This window comes from Echinops telfairi, unplaced genomic scaffold (genome assembly GCF_000313985.2).
Source record: "Echinops telfairi isolate 266 unplaced genomic scaffold, ASM31398v2 ScPeMD7_7410;HRSCAF=8448, whole genome shotgun sequence".
NCBI lineage: Eukaryota > Metazoa > Chordata > Mammalia > Afrosoricida > Tenrecidae > Echinops > Echinops telfairi.
In genome coordinates, this window is record NW_022111310.1 from 19,912,845 (window position 1) to 19,939,456 (window position 26,612).

The following is a 26,612-nucleotide window of genomic DNA, read 5'->3' on the forward strand; positions in this document are numbered from 1 at the left end:
TATTTATCTATCATCTATGACACATTCTTAATAGACTATCCTAGTAAACTTGACCACTTCCTATGGCTTGTCCTGAAGCTCAGTTGAAATTAATTGTTCTCCATTAAAAAAGTACTCTATGGCTTGGTTCATGATGTTCTTAACACTCAGATCACGGTACTCCATATTTATGTCTTTTTGCTCACTCAAACTATGAATTATATCAACAGATGTGAGAGATGTACCCTGTGGCAGCTCTGGGCTAGGCACAGAGATGTCACAGGGCAAGAACAACATGCTGGGTTGTGTTTGTTTGCTTGTTTGTTGTCCTGGGAACACATAACATGCACGAGGAAAACAGGCATTCAAGAGCTGATTGAAAAGTAAAGGCTGCTTAGCTTTCTATCAATGGATGGGGTGCTAAGAAAATTTGTCGAATGGAACCAAGCTAATCCAGTGGACTAAAACTTAAATATTCTCCCTACATTTTCCCCAACTTTTCAACTGCTTCCTCTTGTGCTTTTCAGATCGTAGCTTATATTACAACCATGTTGCATTCACTGACCTTTCTTTTACCATTTCAATTGTCTAAGATCAAAGATGGCTTCATAATTTGGGGGTTCTCCACACTAACTAGCTCATACTAGAAATTCTGTAATTTATATATATACATATTCAATTGCACAAAGAAAATGAGGGCCAGAGAGTTCTGCTTTGTCCAAAATCACAACAAAATCTAATGGAGGAACCATAAGCACTTTCTTGGCACCTGGTCCAGAGCCAGGCTGCCCCACAATGGCATTTTCGGTGCTTTCAAATCGTTAACAACCCTCTTATCCCCGTGATAAAAGGTGAGATCAAAGTACCTTCCACTTAAAGCAAAAATAAAGAGTCCCCTAAAGAATCCTAGGTGATACGTAGATGGAATTAAGGTAAGGTGACCAGACACCCCACTTTTGGCGGAATTGTCCTGATTTCCCGCATCCTGTGGCATTTTTAAAAAGTCCCAATTTTGGGAAAGAATGCACGACAAGCTAGGGTATATGGTTTTCAGCTGCCATGTGGCTATTTCACCAGGATATGCGTTTTATCAATGGTGTCCCGCTTTACCAATGTTAAAATCTAGTCATCTTAAATTAAGGACTGCATGGTTTCTACACTCAGTAAAAAATTGAGTGGACATGAATTTAATGTAAGAATATTGAGAAGAAAATGCTTTTGAGAAGTCTGAATTCGGGTCCAGAGTCAGTCAGTGATGAAGGCTGTGTTAGACGGGGTTCTCTAGAGAGATAAAACCAGATTGCTGATAATTTAATATATTTATTTATAAAGATAATTAGATATATAACAAAAGAAATGAACTGTAAAATTATATACAGATAGATATATAATACAAGAAGTGAACAGTTAAATTATAAAGCAGTACAAATGGCTCAGTGCAACTCACTCCTGTGAGAGAGAGTTGTGAGACACTAGCAGTCCTTCCAGTCTTGTCTCCTGCCAGGTCTTCCTCTATATATAGAGAGAGCTAGGCTATCTCAGCATAGCAGCCAATCGCAAGGCAGGTCACCAACTGTCAGCCAGGTTACCAACCACCAGTCCCCAGCTCCAGAGATGTCTTAAAGGGACCTCAACTTACAGCGACACAGTTCACAGGCTAGGCGTCCCACAGGTAGTATAGCCTGTAAATTGAGGCACAGAACAAGCAAGTCAGCGGCACACTAGTCCAATGATCAAAGAGCGAGAGACAAGAAAGGTGAGGCTCACCGAACCATTTATCTCTCCACCCTTCAGTTAATCCCACTTGTGTTTATCGGCCAGGTTGGTACAATAAACTATCTCAAAGGCCATGTATGAAGTGTCAGCTGTGTTCAGACAAAATGGACAAGTAACCATAGAGCACAGTGCAAAACCTGTTAGCTACTCACTGCATGCCTTCACTTGCCGTTTCATGGGGGATGTTTGTTCTCTCTCCCATCAACGACTCTGCTCTCCTCAAGCTATGCAACTAGCAAGAGAATCTACAACTAAACATACCCTCCCATTGCCTGGAAGTCCAGTTCTCTCTTCCTTCTCCTCCCTTGACTTGAACTTGCCCTTCTCCAGTGGAGTCAGTAAATCGCCTGGGAGGAGTCTTCTCACTCTTGTTCTCAGCCTTGCTAAGACATATCTCTTCTGTGCTCCTCACATTCTGGGCTATTTTAAGACCATTCATGTTGATGTCTTCTCTTCCCTAGCAGCTTTCACAGATCTTCAAGGCAGGACCCTATTTTATTCACCTATGCGTCCTAGAAATGGACGACTCGTGAATATTGTTTGGATAAACAAATGGAATATTGGACATTTATCCATCCAGAATATGGGAAGGGGATTCTAAAAACTATAAATGTAGTTAGCTGGCAAGGTTAACTCAATGAATCTGCCTCTCTATTCTTTTGTCATTAAAGCTCAGTGTTACAGACTTGCCATTCTATACGTAAGCAAACATGTGTGGTGTTTGTGCGTAAAAGATACACAAAGGGCATTGCCCAAAATGGTACTAAAATATAGCTACCTTGGGGTGATAGAATTTTAAATGACCTTGTAGTTGTGGGTTTTTTTTTCTCATTCTTTTATATAGCACCCTAAATTGTTTATATAATTATGGATGAACTTGATAATAACTTTAAAAAGCAAGCAACTGGGATAATATAACATTACTTCTCCCAAAAGTTTAAATAAAAAAAGACAGCTTCCACCCCGAAGATATGCTAGAGCTCAGGCTATTTTACTCTACACTTCTATAGAGTGGGGTAAACTAAGGTTCCATCTGAGTGGCAGTTCATCAAAGCTCTTTGGGTTGCTTTCTCTCAGATACTGTCAGCCTTCTGGATTTGCTCTGATATGAGTCCATGGCTTACAGTTGTGCTCATCCAAGGAGCCATCTCAATGTCACGGGAAAGTCAAGGGTTTTAGAGTCAAACAGCTATCATTTAAAAGGAACTTTAAAAGGAATACTTCCCTGCTCAAAAGTCAACCACTGGTATACACTGAGCCTTGGTTTCCTTGACTGAAAATTGGAAATTATTTGTACTGCACAAGCTTGTATAAGGGAAAGAATGTAGAAATTTGTGGGCTATTTCCAATGCAAACACCCATCTCACCATTCACATTTCAGGTGAACTATAACTGGTACCATTAGCAGTCTTTTAAATGCATGGCCTAGATTTTTAAAATCATTTTATTGGGGGCTCATACAACTCTTATCACAATCCATACATACATCAATTGTGTCAAGCACATTTGTACATTCATTGCCCTCATCATTCTCAAAACATTTGCTCTCCACTTAAGCCCTTCGTCATGACCTAGATTTTTAAAAAAAGAAGAAGAAGAGGAAGAAGCAGAATAAAAGATGCTATCAGGGAGAAAAGAATGATTTGGACTGAAAGACAAAATCTCTTGATCTAATGTTATGTTTGATCTCATCTGGATAAGAAAAAAAACATCAGTTTGGACAATTGAATAGATTCAGTATTCTTGCTTATTGCAGGAGAGACGCTTTGGCCTTTCATAATAGGGAATTCAAACCAAGGCTTTAGAAATAAAGGTGGGTTCCTGAGAGGAGACTTTTGCAGTTAGTGAAAGGACATAGGACATATTGGAGAGACAGAAGACAGATGCCTAGATAGAAAGACAGATATGAAAGAAAATGGAAGCAAAGAAGGAAAGACCTTCCTACCATAATAATATGACAGTATGATTTTTTGTTTGTTTGTTTTGCCTAAGGATTGAGTGGGACTCGACAGCCTCTATCTTCTACCTCCCTCACATTGGAGCTTACACAGCACAGACATGTCTGTGAATACCTGTGTTGAGAAATTAACCCACACATGGCTCCCCCTTGGTGATCTTCTAAGAGACATGGGGGCGGGTAGCAGAGACTTGGCCAATGTAGCACATGATCGTCACAGAGTAAACTCCACTAGATGTGAGCTCACAGGCCAAAATGAATGACAGAACAGTAGAGTTTTACTTAAATATTGAGTTTGATAACCAGTAGGTTAAACAAGAAAATAAAATAAAGTAGAAAGCGTAACCTCCAAAGAGTAGATGAAATAGGAGTGGGAATAAAGAAATCCAATTAATTCAAATGAGGGCAAGAAATGAAAAATAAAAGCATAAATCATGATAGATTGGAAACAAATCAAGATGGTAGAAATAAAGTCAACAGAGCTATCAATATAGTAATCATATTTAAGTCACTTGCAGAAAGAGAGATGCACAGGTTGGATTACATGTAGGAAAAATTCAATAACAGGTTAAAGGATTGTAAACATTTACTAAGTAGCAGGCAAAATAATATTATTGTTAGGCAAAGGAAACATCAATGCAAAACATACTAAGAGAAAGAAGACATTTCATAGTGATGAAATGAAAATACACAATGACCTTGAACTTGGAGACACAAAATAAGGAACATCAATATCTATAAATTAATCAGTTACTCTTACCAAAAAGGGAGTGATAAATCTGTAATGATATTTGGATATTTCTAAACAATTAGAATATTCCTGACCCAAATATATCCCACACATTTCTAAAAACTTGATGGAGAAAGCAAGCAACAGCAACAAAAGTATTGTCACAATCTAAACTTAGAACTTCACAAGAACGTCTGTTTGATTTAATGTACAGAGACTCATGTATTGAATTATAGAGACTATCTCTATAATTATAGAGAGTGTATCTCTGAATGATAGTGTGTGTCTATACTTTTCTAGGACATGTAAAATGTTTACCCTTATTTTAACCATGTTCTAGAATATACAACAAATCATTACAAATAATCAGAATCATACAGAACATGGTTTCAGTCTATCATACAACTCATACATACATAACTAAATAAACAAGTAATTGAAAGGAAAAAACGTGGTGATTAATTGAATTTATGATTGAGAAGTAAAAACTTATATGTAGTATGAACAAACAGAATTAAATGATGTATTAAAACCCACACACTTACACAACCACATTATACCCAAACTAGATTATGGCAGGCATGAGAAGCTACAGTAACATTAGCATCTTCACTAAAAGCTCACTGCCATTGAGTGGATGCTGACTCATAATGACCCTGTAGGACAGGGGAGAACTGCGCTGGTGGGTTTCTGAGACTGTAATGCTTTATGGGAGTAAAAATCTGCTTCTTTCTCTCCGGAACAGCTGGTGGCTTTGAACTTCAGATCTTGTAGTTGGTAGCCCAACTCATAAACCACTAGTCACCAGGGCTCCTACAACTTTACCATAGATATTCTATTAATGTAATTTATGATACTAACATATTAGATATTTTTTTAAAGCAGGAATATCTTTAATAGATACAATATTTAAAAATTCTGATACATCATATTATTTCATGATTAAAGAGGGGGGGAAACAGTAAACTGGGAATGGATAGGAAAGTCCCTAATGTAAGTAAGAGGTATTTGCTAAAAAAATTACAGTGTGAAGTATGTTTAAGAGTGAAATGTTAACAGCGTTACTTTCAATGATCAGGTCAAAGAAATCAAGTTGCACCCCTGCACCTAGCGAGTGTCATGAGATCACAAAGTTGTGAGAGGTGGAAAGGAAAAACTATCATTACTCCTCACCTGTAATAAACTACATACAAAATCATGAGAATCAAGAAATTATTAAAATTGTTCATAAAATACTAGACTAGATCTACAGGTAGATGCAAGTATAAATGTAGATATACAAATATATGTTCAAGTGTATTTACAAAATAGACTTACAAATATATTAAAATATATTTACAAAACAAGTAAATTTTTATTGAGCAAATTCCTAGCTCTAGGCATCTTGTAGGTGTCAGTGCAATTGTAGTTGATGGCTTTAACTTTTATATATGCTACCATTCACAATAGTTATACAATGTCTAAAGCTAGAAATGTACTCTGAATTTTAAAAATCATCACAATTTTTATGAAGAATGTTTTCAGCTGTTTCTGGAAGTCATAAAAAGAGAGCTAAATAAATTAAAAGGCTACCTAAGTGTATAAATTGGAGAGAAAAATAACATTAAAAGTGTCCTTTCTCGTCAAATACATGTATAAATTTACAAAAGTAGAATCAAAATCCAATAAGGATTTTTAAAATGAAACTTGAAGTTCTCAGAGCAAAGCCAGGGACTCTTGAAAGAAAACCACAATATAGAGGAGCCCATAGGAGAAGTCAAGGCTTGACTCGGAAGCTGTAGAACTTAAGGGAGAGAGTTCTGGGGGTGCGATGATAGGGGAACACCAGAACAATGAGACAAAACCAGCCAGGACAGACTCAGATGGACATCGAAGTGATACATCAAAGACTGTATTAAATGAAGTAGTGAAAGAATTCAGTATTGCATAAATAATCTGAGATAAATGGTTCTACATCTACACACGGGGGTGGGGATCCTTAAGGCCAGATTTTTTTTTTTTTGATACGATATTATAGGTAGATTGAAAGTACACACAAAAGTCGAAATCTTAACCTTAAAAGGAAATGGAGAAGAATGGTTTATGACTCAAGTGAAGAAAACTTTTATTCAACAGGATATGAAAAGCCCAGGTCATAAAGAAAATAATTATTTCTTCACAACAAAGCATAAACAAAGAAAAATAGGAGTCACAGGCCTTGAAAATGATATTTCAAAATCCTTTAAATTAGAAAGAATTAGCCCCCAGTATATGCAAATACATATGCATATCAATCAAGAATAAAAAGAAGCTTAAAATAGGAAAAGAGTTGTTAAGAAGCAATCCACATTGGTAGAAACCTACTATGTATGTCTGAACACACACTTGGACTTGTTAGCAACCAGGAAAAGGCAAAATATGACAGTAATTAAATACCATTGGATACTCATCAAATTGCAAATGTGTAAATGTTTGGCAATGCTTACTTTTGGCAGGGCTCTAGAGCAATGGTAAATCTGTTGAGAGACGTGTTAATTGGGGAAGCAAATTTGGAGAATAACTTGGCAATATTTAAAAATGTATGGCATGGTTACGAACATTGACTATGCTATGGACGACCAGAAGAACAAACAAATCTGTGCTGGAAGCAGTGTGACAGGAAAGCTCCCAGGAGTGAGGATGGGAGACCACACTCTTTAGGTACTTTGGCGATGATGTCAGAAGGGACCGCTCCCTGGAGAAAGAGAATCTGTGAGCTAGAGCTCACTGTCCCCACGGTGTGTGATCTCAGAAACAATGTGAGCGTTGACAGGTATTGACACGGGTGAAAGAGAGAGCAGAGATCTGTAAGAGGAGAGAGGGGTATTGGCATAGACGATGGGGGTGATGGAGCTGATGAGTGGGTTGGACTGTGAAATGCAGGGTTGGTGGTATGAAATGTTAAACCCCCTCATCTAATTCACAATTCAAAATTCATTAAAAACAAAAACAATGTGAGCCAAAAATAGAAATAGTAAACTGAATAGTGATAAACACAGTATTAAAGTATCTATGAAATTTTAACTATGCAAAATAATGTACATGTGCCAAAAACTTGTTATTGTTTTTTTAATCTATAGGTAGCATTGAACTGTATCTGTAGTTATGGTTTATTTCACACCGAAAAGAAATGATATTAGGACAATATGGTAAAAAATTATAATTTGGTAAAGCGAGGTAATAACTCTATGTGCATTTGTTATAGAGTTCTCTATATTTTTTCCTACATGATTGAAATGTTTTCTAGTTCTAACTGTAATAATGCAATGTATAAAGTCCCTGCCACATCACATCAAGTTCAACAAGTGATTGTTCTCTTCCCTTCCCACTTCTTGGCGGGAGCTGATGTACCAAGTGCCCAGGCATTACCCTCTGATTGTTAGCCCAAGGCTGGACTGGAATACTTGGCTTTTCCTCGGCCAAAGGCATCCTAGGTGGTCCCACCACAACGTCTTCCAGCTCAGACAATCTGGGTGGTAGGTCTTGACCTACACCCATTCTCAGTGCAGAATCGTAACTGCTGAGGCAGCTCCTGGCCTGTAGAAATGCCCCGGAAAAACAGATACCAGACTAACCCCTCATTCCATTTGAACGATGGATGCAGGGCTGAGCTTCACCTCCCTCCCAGATTTCCCGCTCATGAGAGAAGACACTAATGATCAACGAGAGAAAATGGCTTGTCCCAATAGCTTGTGTAGTGAGTCAGTGGCAGTGGTTAATGGTTTAAAGCAACTTATGTTTCTGGACTTGTAGATCTTTCCCGTTGGTCTTTGCATGCAAACTGTTAGTTTAAATTCTCTCTTTTGGCATGTTGTCTGCTTTGTTTGTCGGTTTATCCCAGCTAGTGACTTCTACCTCTGGAAAGCACTAAATTAGTGAGACTAATTCAGACCCATGACCCAAACCAGTGTGATTATGAGCCTTTGAACGTTTTAGTCTGAGTTTCATGTAGATTCTCTATTATAGAAATAGTCAACCCAGGATTCACCGTCATGGTGGTGTAGTCAGTTACTCATTGTGCTGCTAACCTCAAGGCCCGAAGGAGAAAGATGAGGCTTTATGCTCTTGTAAAGGTTTCCAGCCTCAGATCCCCACAGGGGGAGTTCTCAAAATGAGTCATCTAAAAAGCGGGGAAATTACCCACGTTGATTAAATGAGATTCTATACATTCTATACGTGATAAGATACCAGGTATTGTACCTAGCATATAACAACTAACAAGAATGCTAAGATAGAATTTCAAAAAGACATAATGAAATTCAGGATGTGTGAATCTATAGAGCCAGCTACTAGAATGAGGTTTCCTAGTGGGTAGCGCGGAGGAGCGGGGGTAGAGGGAGAAGATATCAAGCCCTTCAAGAAGGAAGAAAATGTCTTGAACTGATTTTGGAGAACTATGGGATGGTATGCTGCCTGGATTAGCTCTTACTAAAATGGTTTGGGGGGAAAAAGAAGCTATCACAGGGATGTAAATGGGACATGCTAACTGGTCATTAGACTACAGAGACAACAGAAGATCAGGAAGGAATCACCCTGTGGCGCAGTGAGGGTTTTCTGGAGGAAGTAAACGTGATCTTTCCATTGTGTGTTGAATGTCTTTGTTGTTCTTCCTCAAGTTTCCATTTCCAATTTTACCATCATGCGTCTATGACAAGAATCATGCATCCTAATTAAGAGATCAGAAGACCGAGAGAGAGAAAAATAGTGACATGGCTTGGCCACAGATCATGGGTGTTTTAATTGACCTGTTATGGTATTAACTTTAAACTAGCATTTGATTTAATAAGTAATTTTGCGAAAAACTATGTCATGGGGGTTTAACCTCCTTCTTTGTATAGCAGTACCCTTGAGATAATTGTTTTATGATCTGTAACTACATTGAAAAGAACCTTGCTGGGACAGTGGTTAAGTGCTTGGCTGCTAACTGAAAGGTCAGTAGTTCAAATCCACCAGCTGCCTGCAAGGGGAAAATGGGGCAGGCTACTTCTATACAGGCTGAAGTTGTGAAAGCCTTATGAGGCAGTGCTGTTGAGTTCCGCAAGATCACTTTGAGCCTGGACCGAATTGACAACAATTAGTAACTGAACTTGATCAGGAGCTTGTGCTCCTTATTTGATACACGTTTACGATCAGGTTGAACTTTCCAAGGCATCCTGAGACATCAGTGGGAGTGGCAGCAGTTTGGGTTCTTATTTCTAGACATGCAGACCTGTGGCAGACAGTCATTTGAGGGAAGTGGTGGCTGGACACTGAAAAATGTAACAGGAAAGGAAAGCAAAGGCAGTCGCGGCATACCTACCCCACAGAGCCTCTCCACACCGGCCACACAGCCCAGCGCTGCTCCAGGCTGACACCTGTATGTGCATAGCTGAAACTCAAACATTATACCATTTGGGATCATTGGTGATGAAATACTAAAATGGTTCATAGTTTGTTCTTCAACTGAGCTTCACAATTTCGTTAAATGAATCAGAATTGGTTAAAAGAGTCACATCTCAAATGAAGGGTTATAGTGTTTACTTCCAAACAAGAATGGATGTGAAGCTTCAGTTTGGTGACGCTCTCCCGATATTGCTCTAACTAAGGAGATTCTGAGTGAGAGAGGGAGGCTAGATCTAAGAATACTTGGATGGTGTTGGCATGACTGAGGCAGGAGATCGGAGAGCAGGGCAAGGTAGAGGCAGTGCCGGCCGTCCAGGTGGCAGCAGGGATGCAGAAGAGGGACATGGAAGCCTGGATGTGGGAGGGACCAGAGAGGAGGAGCTCAAGTGCCAGGGTCAGATTGTCCAGATGGTTTTAAGAGCAGCTGAAGGAACAACCCAACCTAAATGCCCTCCTTTCAGACCAACCGTGAAATAGGCCCTAACCTTTGGCAAAGCCTTCACAGAATCACCAGCTGATTCTTCGGAGAGAAGGCCGTTCTGCCTCTGTTCTTGAGAGAGGAACCAATGTTTAGCATTCACTCTGACTTTAACCTGGGGAACACGTGACTGTATGGCAGGGATTCTCCAGTGAAGCCCATTATCTGCCTTCCCATCCCCATCTTTTCACGGACAACCTGGAGCATCTGCTTCCCTCTCTGAAAACTTGGGATAACTGCTCGCACTGCACAGAGCAGCTGTCAGGCCTCCAGGAGATCAGGGTGCCCGCACCACGCACCAAGAGTTTGGGGAGAGAGAGAATGGTTAAGCTTTCTCCGCCCGTCAAGTGTGTGTTCTCTGTGGCGCTCGTGCATAGAAGGAGGGTTCATCTGCAGACGACGTTACTGGAGCCAGATTGTGCCCCGGAGTCCAGACAAAAGTGTTTGGATCCAGACTATTTAGAAGTTGCAATGGGCCCCCTGAGAAGAGGGTAAGCTACAAGGCACTGAGGGGGATCTAGCCAAATGATGAGGGAGAAGAGAAACATTCCACTGAGCCATGACACCGATGATGAACCATAACCCTTTCTCATGGGTTTCTTCAAGCAGGGCTACATGTGGTGACATGTCACTTCGCCCCTTTGGTTGTCAAGAACCGAGTCTGTCTCCAGTGAATGAGACCCGTGATAGGAAGTGTTAATAATCGTGGGATGGTATTTATTTATTAACTGTTTGCCATAGTCTGAGCACGTACGTGCTTTACAGTTTCCCACACCAATCTGCAGGAGGATGCTGGGGGGCCAGTTTGATGACGGACTTGAAGTAGGTTCAGAAGAGTCAAGCCCTTGTCTGTGAGTGCCCTGCCAGGAAGCGCAAACCCACGGCTGAAACATGTATTTGCCCACCCCCAGGCTGATGTTGATTGAGCAGGAGGAGGAGGAGGGAAAGTGAAGTGGAGGGAGGAGAGAAGCGTTCACAAATATTAACAGAGAATCTTACTTTAAATATGATCAGCCATAAATCATTTGTGACACCCATGAAAAACACACTGTTGAGAAATTACTTTTTACACTCTCGTGCTTCTCTGTAGAAGTGCTCCATATGTTTCAGAAAGTAACTATCTACCTTGTGTCCTAGGAAGTAACCTGAAGCAAATTTCACATTCTGTTCCATAACATGGCCATATCTGCTTCATATGAAACAGATCCCCATATTCTAGAACAGAATGAATATGCAATAGACTTCATGACATATTTATTGTGTGCTTTCATGTACCCCTTGGGAAAACTATGCCTCACCCCAAATACTCCAATTTTAACAGCACCACAAGAAGGCCCATACGTCTATTAATCAAGAGTTGGTCTGAAATAGTTTATGAGATTTTTTAAAAGGTGTTGGTGGTGGATCTTACCAACATATTGGTACAGGGTTGTTAGGCATACATTCAATACCTCAAGATTTTTATGCATTATTCATATACTTAATCTTCATTAATGAGGAGCACTAAAGCAGTGCTTAAGGGCTTCTGTTCTGCCTACAGTGGGACTTACTGCTCCAGTGCGATTAAAGTGAGCTCCTTTTTGGGGTGCTAGCCCCAGTATTTTCAGGTTGGCTGTGACTTCACCAGAGCCATTCAGTGCTCGTCAACTCTGATGCCTTATTGCATTGTGATCCAGGAGAAGGGCTCCATCGATTGCCCGCCCGTGCACCTGTTACCTTGGGGGCCTTGTCCAAACAGCCCCAGCCCTCACCTCTCACAGCAGCTGAAACAACGGACAGGATGAGAACTTGAGAAACTTTGCTCATCAGCCTTTTGTTTATAAAATCCCCGCCACCAAACTCTGGCATCTGATAGGAATTCTCTTCATTCTCTCTCTCTCTCTCTCTCTCTCTCTCTCTCTCTCTCTCTCTCTCTCTTTCTCTCTCTCTTCTCTTTTCTTTTCTTTTCATCATCTTCTTCTTCTTCTTCTTCCTCTCTCTCTCTCTCTCTCTCCCTCCCTCCCTCCCTCCCTCCCTCCCTCTCTCTCTCTCTCTCCCTCCCTCCCTCTCCCTCTCCCTCTGTGTGTGTGTGTGTGTGTGTTTCCTCATGACCTTCTTACTATTACAAAATAAGTCATTGATGGGAATATTGAAGAAAGTGAATATCTCTTTGAAAATGGTCAAAAGTGGAAGATGGGTGAGGATTTGGCCTCGTGGAAATGGTATAAACATACCTTTACTTTGTAGGATAATTCTCAGTAGCCAAGTTCATCTGGGGGCCAGATGAGTTCAAGCAGATAATTCAGAAGGGTCCCATAAGGGGAGGAGAGGAACTTGGAGTACAGGTGGGTTCTAGGACGTCAGCTTTGACATTGCACAGGAAGTCCTGAGTGCAGAAGAGAAATGTAATCTAGGCAAGGTGAGAATCGGCCAGCACCTGGCTCTGGAACTGCAGTTCCACCTCAAGAGATCCCTTTGCAAGAGGTGAAGTTATCAGAGAGACGCCGGAGAGAAAGACTATTTTTGTTGTGGTTGGTGGCCCTGGAGCAGGTTCTGATTGATGTTGCCCCATGTGTCTGGAGTGCACCTGTTCTTTGCTCTTTATGAGGCTGTGACCTTCTGGAAGCAGATCCCTGGACCTGCCTTCTGAGTCACTTCCGGGTGGGCTCACACCACCAACCTCCTGCTTAACCGTAGTGCACTTCACTAATTGCACCACCCTGGAAATATTTTAAAGATAAAAAATAAGGAGAGGGTATAGAATATAATATGTTATTTCATAGCATACGATCATAAATAAGTTGTTTGACCTTTCTATGCCTGAAATTGGTCATCTGTAAAATAAACATAAAAATACTAGCCCACTGTAGGGCTGTTTATATTCTCCAGAGGAAACATGCATGTCACATACTTATTAAACCAGCGGCTGACATTATTTGTGCATGAAATTATTGGATGCTGTGACTAATAATGCTTTCTTCAGATTGAGGGACATAGGGAAGAACAAGTGACAGACGGGGAGATCGCTGTATGTCCAGAAGAAGGAGAAGGCTTGCTTCTGTCAATGTGGTTTCTCCTCAGGTCTTTCAATAAAGGAATAAGATCAGATATAGCCCCTAGAGTCTGATAACGGTGCTTCTCCACGCGTATGTCATTGCTTATGCCTTATCTTTTTTTTTTTTTTTTCCTGGATATTTTTCTCCTAAACACCTTCACCACGTGCCATACACTATCAAATACTTGCTAATTGTGGTTGTTGCAGGGCTGAAATCAAGGTAAAATCTAGCTAGCAATGTGCATTGGCATTAGCATTGCCAGGTAGCATCGAGTCTGTTCTGACTCAGAGCGCCCTGGTGTGCAGCACCATGAAACACGCGCGGTCCTGCAGCGTCCTCATCACGGTGTTTAGGTGTGAGCCATGGAGTCAGTCTTGTTGTGGGCCTTCCACTGGTGTTCTTTATAAGTCATTTTACTGGAGGCTCTTACAGCTCTTATAACAATCCATACACCAATTGCATCAAGCACATTGGTGCACCTGTTGCCATCATCATTTCAAAATATTTTCTTTCTACTTGAGCCCTTGGTATCAGCTCCTCTTTTTTCCCTCCCTTTCCCACCGTCCCATCCTCGTGAACCCTTGACAAACTATAAATTATGATTATTTTCGTATCTTACACTATCTGCTGTCTCCCTTCACCGTTTCAGTTGTTTGTCCCCTTCTGAGTTTGTGTGTGTTGGGGGTGGGGGTTGGTTATTTGTCGATCATTGCATTTGATTCCTCCTTTCTCTCCCTTCTGCCTCTACCTTCCCCTACCCTCATGGTTTTGCAACTCCCATACTGCTCCTGGAGGGTTTACCTATCCTGGATTCCAAGTGTCGAGAGCTCTTATTTGTACTAGTCTACATGCTCTAGTCTAGCCAGGTTTGTAAGGTAGAGCTGGAGTCATGGTTATGTGTGTGGGGTGGTGGTGGTAGAGAATTAAAGAACTAGAGGAATGTTGTGTGTTTCATTGGTACTCTACTGCACTCTGGCTAAGCCTTCCACTTTTTTGCTGAACAAACATGCTGTCTTTTCCTAGGGACTAGTCTCTCCCTATATATATGTCCTAAGTATACAAGATGCAGTCTCACCTCTAAGGAACATTCTGGCAGGATGAACTTTCTTGTTCTTCTAGCAGTCCGTGGTACTTTCGATATCCTTCATCAATACCCATATAAAAACCATCAGTTCTTCTGCATTCTTCCTTACTCCTTGTCCAGCTTTCACATGCATATGAAGCGATGGAAAGTATCAGGTGTGCATCAGGGGCTTCTTAGCCCTCAAAGTCATCTCCTTGCTTTAAAGAGGCCTTGTACAGCAGATTGGCTCACTGAAATATGTCATTTGGTATATTGACTGCTGTTGCCCTGAGTGTTGATAGTGGCTGTAAGTACAATGATCTTCTTGACAACATCAACTTTGTACGTTTATCATAACAAATGGGCATATGTATGTGCATGGCTATCAGTCAATTAATGTGAGTTCTACTCATAGACTTTTGAGTGTGGTTCATCATGCTTAGCAGAGTTCCTTATCCACACTAGACAGTGGAAATGATTGGATAGCTAAATGCCCATGGGGTCTCAAGATGGAACAAGATTGATACCTTATCTTGTCTCTCTTCTCTTCTCCCCCTAGTGTTATGTTTGTATAGCTAATGGCTTTTGTGTGTCTGTGTGTGTTACCTAGGGACCTAAGCCTTGGCAGTCTGTACCAGTACCAAGTCATCACCATTTCAGGAACTGAAGAGAGTGAGCCATCGCCTGCTGCCATGTACATCCATGGAAGTGGATACTGTGGTGATGGAATTATCCAGAAGTAAGTACATTGAAGTCAAAGAAGGGGGCAATACTAATTTGGTCAAAAGATGGCTGGGATGCTTGTGGCATTCTCTGAGGTGCGCTCTGAGCTACCAAGGATCTACAGTTGTCTGCTAGTTTATCTGCCACCATTTTGCTGACCTCAGAAGAAGAGCGGTGATTCTTTTTCAAGTATGTACACTTCTTAAGTATCTGAACATATCATTTTGACAGAGCTACTACTATGCTCTTATTACCATTATAACCTTGTTCTTGCTGGTTTATGTGTGCTCCTGGTCCTTCCTGTCACATGTCAGTTACCAGTGCACAATTCAAATGAGGGAGCACACTTTCACATGCTTTTCTGGTTACCATTTACATTGGTTAAAATTGAACACACACACACACACTTATATGTATATAAAATTGCTGTTGTATCATACTTTATCAACAATGTAAAAAGTAGATCAAAGGCACAATAAAAAATTGCAATGATGTAAATACGCTTGCACAGTTTTGAAACCATAAATAGTGAACCATTGTCCAGAATTGAATATTAAATGTGAATATGAGGACCCGGAGGCCGGTGAGTCAGGAAGAATAAAGATGCCACACGGGCAGCCAGAAAAGAGAAGTGCGATTGGACAACATGAGACTGCCTGTCTTAAAATGGATTTTCCTGAGTCTTTGGTTCATTCCTCCCCTTGTCCTCAGAGTCAATAGATAATTGCCAAAGGAGGGTGAGAAACTATCAAAACTCCTGCAGTGCGAAAGAAAGAAAGAAGAGAACCTTTGAGATGTTTCCTTCCCGAATAATTACAAGAGTGGTTTCTGGAATAAAATTTAAAGATTTTATCCTAAAATGCAGAGAAATGGCCAACAACTTAGTAACATTGTTCAAAATTGTTTCTTGATGTCAAAGTAGTTGCAAGGCGCACTGTGGTTAAGAGACTTGTAACACTGTCGTCTGCGTTCACTGTATGTGTGGTGATCGAAGAACAAGCGATGGGCAAAGTCCCTTCATTAAATGAGACTGCTGGGTTTCCCATAACGTCTGCGCAACAGGGAATTACAATTACTCCATCTGAAGAGGGAGGGGTGGTGTAAAGCGAGAATTTGCTTCACAACTGGACAAAATTACTGATAAACAGAACATAGTCAGCTCATAGGAATTGGGCCTAGACGAAGGAGGAGTAATTGCTGACTTACTTCTGTTCGTTGGTGACACTAATGGCACAGAAGAAACACAGGACTTGGTAAACTGTGATGTGAGCTGGGACCCCCTGCTGTTAAATCAAGGTCCATCCCGCAGTACAGCAGAGATGATGTCACTGCACAAGTGAAAACAATGCACACGTCCACGCCCACCAACACACACATCAGTTATTGGCCAGCAGGATGCTTTCTGATCATGACTTACAGTGAGAGAACTATTGGCATGCTCTAAGTACTACACGCTGAGGACCATTGAGTTACATCTTGCCAACTTGTTATGCAAAAAGGTCAGTACTAGATGCAAGACTGCTCCCCCAGTGTAGGCCTAGGTACTAATGCAAATTTCTGTAAAGAATGACTTTTTAAAAATGTGCACAGAGGTAGAATCAGTAATGATTATTTTCATGATTTCAAGTGGCTTGGGCAAGCTATCTATTTCAGGGATATAGATCCATGTTTAACATACCGTATACACTTGTGTATAAGCCGAGTTCTTCAACACATTTTTAATGCAGTTTTTGTGGTAAAATCGGGTGCCTCAGCTGATATTCGGGTTGGTGTATACTCGAGTATATACAGTATTCCTGCACCTATAATTTCAAAGGTCAATTATTAAGATTTTAATCTTATAAATTTAAGAATTCTCTTTGTTTTGGCACTCTTTATTTTCTAATCATTTTATTGGGGGCTCATACAACTCTCATACAAACATACATCCATTGTGTCAAGCACATTTGCACATTTGTTGTCATCATCATTCTCAAAGCATTTGCTTTCTACTTAAGCCCTTGGTATTAGCTTCTCATTTTCCCCTCCCTTCCCACCCCCCTCCCTCATGAACTTTTGTTAATTTATGAATTATTATTATTTTGCCATGTCTTACACTGTCCGAAGTCTCCAAGTGTTAGATTACAGTGAAAATTACCTGATTAGAAAGAATTTGGTTCTTCGAGTACAGAAGGTAAAGATCCTCCATACTTCTCAGAGAAAGAATTCAATGTGTGTATCATTCAAGTATAATAACCAAACATGATGGTATTGCTTCCACTGCCGAATACAACAAAATTGGGGAATGGGGAGCTGTTGGCTGTCTCCTCCAGATTAAAACATGAACTTCGAGTTTGATAGAATGATTGTCTGATTGGGAAACTGAGCACAGGGATCTCTAGGGATAAAGCGCCCTATAATTTGTGGGTCCGAGTTTGACCTGGAGAGCCAGCAGAGCCAGGAACTCCTGGCAATCCTTTTGGACAGCCTATAACTGTAAATTGGGATTTACAGAATAAGAGCCTGATTTATTGTCCAACCCATCCATCTTTGAACCAAGTATACCGATTGCCCACAATATCCCTCTTCTCAATGATCTAAGATGATTACTACTAATTATTAACCATTTTAAATGATATTCGTACCTTCATAAGACCCTTAAAGAATTTTAACTGGATTCCTATCAAGTACCTGTTACATCACTCTCAGGTAGCAAATGCATGTTGCCACACTTTGGGGAAAAGGCAATGTAGATGATGGACACTTCCCTATGAGGAGGGGAGAAAGCATATACTTTGGGGGAAAAGAAAGAGCCATCCTAGGTAATATGATTTTTGATAAGGGGTGCATACCAATTTATGGTAAGTGTGACGCAATTTACCAAGAAGTATGGATAGACCCAGTGGGGCTTTTAATAGATGAGTACCCCATCACGGGTCATCATCCACAGCAGTAGATACTCCATAGTTCATCCACAGTGTAAAGATAAAAGCATGGGGTGAGGAATCTAGAGAGCAGTGTGCTTATTATAACAATGACACAGCAAAGCAACAGACAAAATCAGTTTCCAGCAAGGTCATGTTGACTCTTGGTGACCCCTCATGCTGTAGGGTACAACTGTACACTATAGGGTTTTCAGAGAGCCTACGTGGCCTTTGGAAGCAGGTCACCAGGCCCTTCTTCTGAGGTGCCACCGGGGGCATGGGGGGTGGGGTACAAACCCCCAAACATTTAATTAGGATGGAATTCAGCCCTTAATTTTTTACTTTGCCCAGCTATACAATGATGATAGTGATTATAATAAGAGAACAAAAATAAATATTTGCACTGTGCTAAATTATTTACTCCTTGAATCTTCCCAAGACCCTTATGAGGTACATCTTATCATCATACTTCAAAGAAAAGATCCCTAACGCACAACAAGATTAAAGAGTGTTTTCCAAAACTGCATACCCAGACTGTAGTGGAACCAAGGTGTGAAGCCCCGATCCAGGCTCTCCTTTAGATTCACGATGGCCCTGTGTTTTGACTTGACAAGCCTGTGAAGTGAACTAAGGGAGGAAGGAGGAGCTGCTGTGTGATGCCTGAAGCACCCAGCGGGTCCCACGAGGAGGAGGAGGAGGAGGGGGAGGGGGAGGAGGGGAGGAGAAGGAGGAGGATTCTGCCACTGCTTCTGACAATTCACAGCCTGGCTCAGCAGAGGGGACCCTCAAGCCACAGTTATTCTGTTTTGTCTTTTAAAAATTTTTTTTATTAAAAGATCATTTTAGTGGGGGCTCTTATAACTCATTACAATCCTTACATCAGTTGTATCAGGCATATTTGTACACATGTTGCCATCACTGTTTTCTAGACATTTACTTTGACAGGCATGGTGATCCACGGAGCGTAAGGCCTATGGATGCACAGTAAATAAGCATCCTCTCCAATCTGGAAGGCCAACGAAGGCTTCTCAGAACTTGTCTAATATCGGATTGGTCATGCCTAGAAGATGCGTGTGGTGACCCTGTTGCTTTACTTAAACTAATAAAACATACTCTTTGGGTGGGAAGGGAAGGCAGGCTGGAAAAGTTCTTTGTGGCTTAGGGAAACCAGCCCAGGTTAAAAAAAACAACAATGTATTCCTTCACATGACTGAGAGGCACAAGATCATCACCAGTTTCCTGCCTGTAAAATTCACTGGGCCCAACTTAAAAAATGGACTGTTTTGGTCATGGATTTTCAGACAGGGGACCACTTGGACAGCTCTTAGGAGATCAATGCAATGCCCTGGTCATCTTAAGGATTGATGAGAAGACACTATCCTGATACTCTGACACCTTCTAAAAGCAACAAACATTCTCCTGGGTGTTAATTGCCCAGTGAAAGGAAAAGTATGAGGCCTCCTTGGTGCTGTGAGAGGCCCCAGCTGGTCTCCAAGGAAGGAGGGGCAGCTGTCACACACGCAAAGTGGGAAGGGGGTGGGGGGGGTTGTGATTCTCTGCGCAGCTGCAATGAGCCACACACTGCCCCAACCACCGTCAGTTGCATTCTCTCTCGAACCAGCCATAAGCAAGAGAATTAATTATCTCCATTTTCACAGGTGAGAAGATTGAGGGTCAGTGTATTGAGTAGAACTGTCCCATGGATTTTTCCGCAATAATGGAAATGTATTCTGTGCTGTCCAATAGAGCAAACCATTAGTCACGTGTGGGTATTGAGCACTTGAAATGTGCCAAGTGTATTTTGTTTTCATTTACATTTAAATAGCCAATGTAGCTAGTACTAGTACTTACTGGGGTTGTGACGCTCAGACAGTGAGATTAAGGGACATGCCCAGGATCACACTTAGGGTTGAGCATGGTTTTCTAGTTCCGCAAGTCAGAATTTCCCAGAGAGCAGCAAGACAGTCAGTTCTTGCTCCTCCACCTCTCCTAGGGCCCTTCGGAGAGCATCACTCATTATCTGCCCATCTCCACCCTGGCAAAGTCATCCTTAGGTGATGGAAATAATCCCAGCAAAAACAAGTGGGGGCATTTTTTATTTCTTAGCAGCAGAGTCTCAAGGGCCTCGGATTTCTTGACACCATGAAATGACACACCCAACAGCGGAGGCAAAACTTTCCGACAAAAAGATGACTAAATCTGAGGGTGTGGATGGAAAAAGCCTTACCTTAAAGTGTGTTGAGGGAGCTGAGAGTGAGGCAGAGGGAGATGTTAGGACAGTGTATAGTGAAGGGACATTTATCTGGTAGAACCTCCAAAATACCCTTTGGATTGACCATTTTCAAGTCAGAAACACCAAAATGTCAGTCCGTGGGATGTTTTTAGGCACTAATGGAGCGAAGCCTATTAATTTACTTGCTTGTTCATTCATTGTTAAAAACTAGTTTTATGAAGTAGGCAAAGGTGTGGTGAGTAGACCATCAGCCTTATAGTCAGCAATCCATACAGAGATCGTTGCAGCTCAGCCATTCCCTCCCTTATCCAGCCTCCTCCCTGGGTTTCAGCCTTCTCTTCCTCCATCATTCCTAACCATCTGACCTTTGTTACTCGGTCGGGATTGCCCTTTTGACATTAAATGGCTGATGATTTTCCCACAGGGCTAAGCTCAGGTCCAGACCTGAAAGGTACTAAGGTCTTGGAGCCCCAACAGTAAGCCTCACCTTTCTTTCTTTCTTTCTTTCTTTCTTTCTTTCTTTCTTTCTTTCTTTCTTTCTTTCTTTCTTTCTTTCTTTCTTTCTTTCTTTCTTTCTTTCTTTCTTTTCTTTTCTTTTCTTTCTTTCTTTCTTTCTTCTTTTCTTTTTAAAACACCTGATGTAGTTAAGGTTTATTGTGCCAACCTGGCCGATAAACACATGTGGGGTTAATTGAAGGGCAAAGGGATAAATGGCTTGGTGAGCCTCGCCTTTCTAGTTCTTGAGTCCCTTGCTTTGTGATGGTCGCACCAGGGTACAGCTGCCTTAGCCAGTTCCCTGCTTCAGCTGGCAAGGCTCACTTCCTGCAAGACATCCCCAAGGAGAAGCCGCATGGACCTACCCTGATGCAGCCCTGGGTGCTGGAGCAGCCGGGCGGAGACCCCTGCCAGAGCTGAGATGCTGACACGCTCACTGATTTGGCTTTCCTCCTGCAGTCAGTGTCATTGTGTGTGTTTTGTGAAATGGAGAGGGACTTTGTGGATTGGTGTCGGACATATGGGTTAATGTTGGACTTGTGAGCTTGGGCAGCACTGGGTTGGGATGTTTTCTTCATGTGGACTTAACCTTTATATAAAACTCTCTCTTATCCATGAGTTTCTGTGCCTTTTTAAAAATATTGTGAATTAGGTGGAAGGTTGCCTACCAGATCTTCGTGTTTGCATTCAACCACCTAAACAATTTACCAACTTCTCAAGGAACTTCCCTTGCCTCAACCCCTCCCCCAATTATTTTGTTGCCCTCTTGTAGGATATTTATCTTTCTCTTGTCAGATAATATCTTCCCCTTTAGCCAAGTTAACATCGGCCTGTCCTCTAGCCTATAACTTCCCCTGCCCTCCCGTCAACGTCTATTTCTTTTGGTATGAAAACGTTTGTGTTGCCTTTTAGAAAATAACTCCACTCCCGTCACGTCCGTGTGGACTCACTCACAGTGACCTCAGACAGGATAGAACTGCCCCTGTGAGTTTCTGGGGCTATAACTCTTTACCGGAGAAGAAAGCCTCCTCTTTATCCTTTGGAGCAGGTAGTGGTTGGCTTCAAACTGCCATTCTTGTGGTTAGCAGCCCAACACACACAGTGGTGTCATCCAATCGTTGTCATTTTGTAATTGGCTAACTTTACTCAGGAAAATGTCCTCCAAATCCATTCCTTCATTTCTTCGTCCTGTCTAATAATTTTGTCTTTAGAAAAGCACAGAATAAAGCAAATGTAGCCTTGTGCTAGAACCTCCACTTTGTGTGCATCCCACTTTGAAGATCAGGGAACAGAGACTCGCACAGAGAAAGGGACTTGCCCAAGGTCTCATGGTAGGCTGTTGGCACAGTGAAGGGTTTCCTTCGCTCCAGCTATGTTTTGAAACAGATCTGACAGATTTTTCTTCCGTATCTGTTCTACAGAGACCAAGGCGAAGAATGTGATGACATGAATAAGCTCAATGGCGATGGGTGCTCCCTTTTTTGCCGACAGGAAGTCTCCTTCAATTGTATTGGTAAGTCTGTCATTCCTCTAAGTCAGAGATGTGAACTCCCAGATAATGGATCAGCTACCCTTCGCAATCCCCAATAGCCACTTGTGCTTGGGATTGATCCTGACTCACAAGGCCCTAGGTCATTCTTCACAAGGTTTTCTGGATGGACTTGAATCACCAGCCAATCCTTCTGCTAGTGGCTGAATACTGTATGTATTACATAGGGATGCGAGAAAGGCCAGGCTTTCTACTCCCATAAAGAGTAACCTTCTCAGAAACCCACAAGGGTCAGTTGTACCCTGTCCTAGAGGGTCGCTGAGTCAGAACTGACTCGGCAAGGGTGAGAACACTGAGCAGGGGCTCCAAATGAATCAGAACTATAAATAAATAATTCACTTCTTCAGACCACAAAGGTTTCTTTAGTGACTTCCATGTGAAAGACCCTAGTTTGGATGCCAGGGACTATGAAGGTGTTTAATAACAGAAAGAAAGCACAGTGACTATCCTTGCTCTCATGGAGTTTATAATCTAATAACTGATAGTGTGGACAGGTACCTTTTTAAAAATCAAGCTTTAGTGTACTTATTGGTATATTGTTCCTCCCTCATTGATCCAGGGTGAATAGTAATATTCAGTACTTTTACAGTAGTTTTAAGCCCCTCCCCCCCCCCCCATTGGAAATGAAAAAATATCAAAAGCCAGAAAGATTCCTTTGGAGAGTTAAACAAAAACAGCCAGAGAGCGTATACAAGTTGTTCTGAGTCGCACAGGCCAGAGGGGAGGAGGACAGAAGCAGGATTGAAGCTGATTCTCTCTGATTCTCAAGCACGTGCTCCGTTCCTTTTGCACCACCACCTAGATCTAGGGCCCAGGAACAAGGGACTGGGGTCCTTTCTACAGACTGGGAACCTTGGTTGAGAGAGAAGGCTAACAGAAGAGCCTATGTTTAGAAAACAATCGTCCTTTTCCCACCTTTAGCGAGCCTGATGGGAGATTTGTTTTCCACGGCCTTCTCTCAGAGTCTGGCTGGTCTTGTTGTTTCAGCGCCACTTGGGAGGCCCAGGGCAGCCTGGGGCTGGTAAACCGACAGGGGCTGGGGGCAGGGATGGAATTTTGAGCTGGTCCAGATGAGATCATACTTCCTTTAAGATGCAAATCGATACCTGAAGATCAAAGGGCCCTCAGCTAATCCCCTGGGCTGGAGGTGAAAACGAATCACAATTCATTTGCAAGGACAAAAGACAGAGGTGCTCTATCTGAGTGGGAAGGGGCAGCTACAGAGGGGAAATGGGGCTGAAAACATTGGTGCGAAGGTTTCTCACTGAAAGGCAATTTTCTGGGAGAGCTACAGGGGAGAAGCCGTCATCGCGTCCTCACATCTGCAGCGAATTACTGGGGTGTGTTTAGACCTTCCTTTCTGCTCCTAGATTATGAGTTCCATGAGGGGAAGGCCGTGCGTGCTTTACCTTTTAATCCTCAGAACACATACACTGAGCACCTACCTACTACTTGGCTTGACATCAGCCAGCCCTGAGCAACACAGCAGAGATGGTCAGTACAGGGTGTGGATCAGGCACAGATGGGGAAGCACAAGGGTTTTGTTTGTAAGTGAGTGTGTGTTGTAAGCTAAAGATTTCTCTCTCTTTTGATGTGAGTAGGATTCCCAGTAGAAACTTGGTATTAGTCTAGTGATAGAGTGCAAGGAGCCTTGGACTAAAATACAGAACAGGAACTCATCCCTGTTCTAGAATTTACAGTATCGCTTCTCCAATGGGAGCCTCAGTTTTCCCTCTGGTCAATGGGAAGGAGGTCTGGGAGGTCCATCGGTTAGGAGGTTGCTCAGTACCCTCAGTTGTATGGCTGCTAGAGTGAGGTTTATGACTATTTTCCTTGGGCTTTTCTTGAACCAGACCCCTGTGTTTATTGTCAGCCTCTTTATCCTTACGCCCACACCAGGTTGGAAAAGACCTACTTCTCTCACTCATAAAACTCACTGCCATTAGTCAGTGCTGACTCATAGCAGCTCCCTGTGGCTGTTTGACACTGTAACTGTTTACAGGAGTAGAAAGCCCAGTCCCTCTTCCTCAGAGCTGCTGGTGGTTTTGATCTTCGAAGTGCTACCCCACCAGCATTTCACACCTATCTCACCAGCAAGGCAGCAAATGGAGCATTAAATTAAATGCTTCTGGGAAGAAGGTAGGGTGTGGAGATGAACCGCCTTGGCGTCCATGTTCTACGTGGCTTTGGGATTCTGCAGCAATGAACCAGAATGAAAGAAGCTTCTGACAGGAACTCATCGACCTGGAAGAGGTCCATAACCTGTGGCTCAGGGGCCCCTGTCTCCTTTTGTAAATAAGATTCAATTGGAACACAGACGCACTCTTTCCTCTGTGTCACCTCTAGGGTTTCTGTTGCCCTGCAGCAATGGAGTTGAGTCCTGGTGACATAAACTAGACAGCCCACAGAGCTTACGTAGCTGCTTTCTGACCCTTTACCTAAAAGGTGTGCCACCCCATGGTCCATGGCTTTGAGAGTCTTCACTGTTTGCAGCTGGATGAAGAGAGGAGGTGAACCTTAAATGACATAGATCACCATTTCTGGGGAAAAGAACTGAATTTTAGGCAAATAGTGATGGGGGCTGGGAAACTCTGTTAGAAATATTACTGAACTGCAGATTCTGTCCTAGTTTGCTTTGGGACTCAGTTACTAAAGGCTTCCCTGTATCTTTTAGTCTTTTCTTCTGGGAAAAATGACTGGTTTGGACCAGACCAAGAGGGAAGGAGGAACCAGGAGGGTGAAGATACCAAAAACAAACAAACAAACAAGTAAACAGAGTCCCTGCTATCAAGCCAATGCTGACTCATAGTGACCCCCGTGGGTTTCTGAGACGTAACGGTTTACAGGAGTAGAAAGCTCAGTCTTTCTCTCAAACTTGCTGGTGGTAGTTTCAAACTGCCGACCCTGAAGATTGCAACCCAATTCGTAACCACTACACCACCAGGGCTCACTGCCACTCTATGTATCCTGGTGATGATGGTGATGATGATGATGATGATGATGATGATGATGATGATGATGATACTCACTATTATATGGCAAGCACACTTGTAAAATTTCACTCTCACAACATTCTGTTTTATTATCATACTTTTCCAAAAAAGAAGCCCAGACACAGGGAGATCTGCTAAGGCGAACCTGTAGACAGGATTAATTCATCGAGTTGAGATTGAAAGCCAGGCTCTTAGCCTGGAGCTCCCTGTGATCAAAGTCCCATCGACGTGTCTGCTACCTCTGCTGATTCCATACGTGTCGGAGCAGAAGAACTGTGCTTTCTAGGGTTTTCAGTGACTTATTTTTAGAAAGTGGATCACTGAATCTTTCTTCCAAGGCCACTCTGGGTAGACTTGAATGTCTAACCTTTCCGTTAGCAGACAAGCACATCAGCTATCTGCATCACCAATGTAGTCAGACTATGGTAAGTCACCTGCAAAAGAGATAGATATTGATCTTGGAGAGCCTTAGAGCATAGTGCTGTGAAAGAATTAATGTCAGACATTACAATACAGAACTCTTCGTGCTGTGAACAGTGTCCTGAGAAGATTCTCCACTACTTTACTGTTTTGAGTGTTTTGTTTCATTCTTACCACATACTGACCATCCTGAATTGTAGAGAGTCTTACAGTCACAAAAGAGTCCAGGATGAAAGGGGCCAGTGCAGAGATCGCATCCTCCAGGGCTACACTCCAAGGACAAATCTCATGGGTCTTGAGTCTGGAAAACAATCTTCCTGCAAAAGGAGCTGCTACAAATTAGACCTTGACCTTCGGGTCCTAGCAGATCCAGCTTGAAGGAGTCGGAGCAAGGGAGCTGGCGTGTGGGGAGCTTTGCTGAGGTGGACACTGTTCTAGTCATTCCCTTGCTCAAGACAGTGGCCAAGAGAACAGGCTTGCAAGAAAAGAAACTCTGGGCTTGTGACGTGCAGCTTTGACTAAGGCTCCATGCCCTCAACCAGGAAAAGAGGGGGAAATCCGAGGACCCATCTGTGGAAGATACTTAGCCATCTTTTTGGATACTTATTATCTGCATTCTTTCCCTCGATTTGTAGAATAACTATCCCAATGAGAAAAGAACCAACTTCCACTAGAGTCGTTTAAAATCCAAGAATCTCATTTTCTCAGTGTCATTTGTAGCTACAGTGGGGACCCGAGACACAGAGCTCTTTTCCACCGCTGCCACATAGTGTGCAGTTGCTGTGCTTACCAGTCACTCTGCAGGGTCTTAGTTTGGGTCAGAGTCTTGTCCAGGATCTTCAGCCCTTGCAGAGATTTGTCCTCAGTTGTGTAGGTGT

The 26,612-nt window shown here is 42.2% G+C and overlaps 1 protein-coding gene across 1 annotated transcript in view; it reads left to right on the plus strand.

Annotated features, from left to right (window-relative positions):
- PAPPA (pappalysin 1) overlaps positions 1 to 26,612 on the plus strand; it is a 238,737-nt gene that overhangs the window by 74,812 nt on the left and 137,313 nt on the right. The window contains exons 8-9 of the mRNA XM_013007231.2: positions 15,029 to 15,157; positions 22,194 to 22,285. Of these exons, the coding sequence (XP_012862685.2) occupies positions 15,029 to 15,157; positions 22,194 to 22,285 (221 nt within the window). The remainder of the gene's footprint in view (positions 1 to 15,028; positions 15,158 to 22,193; positions 22,286 to 26,612) is intronic.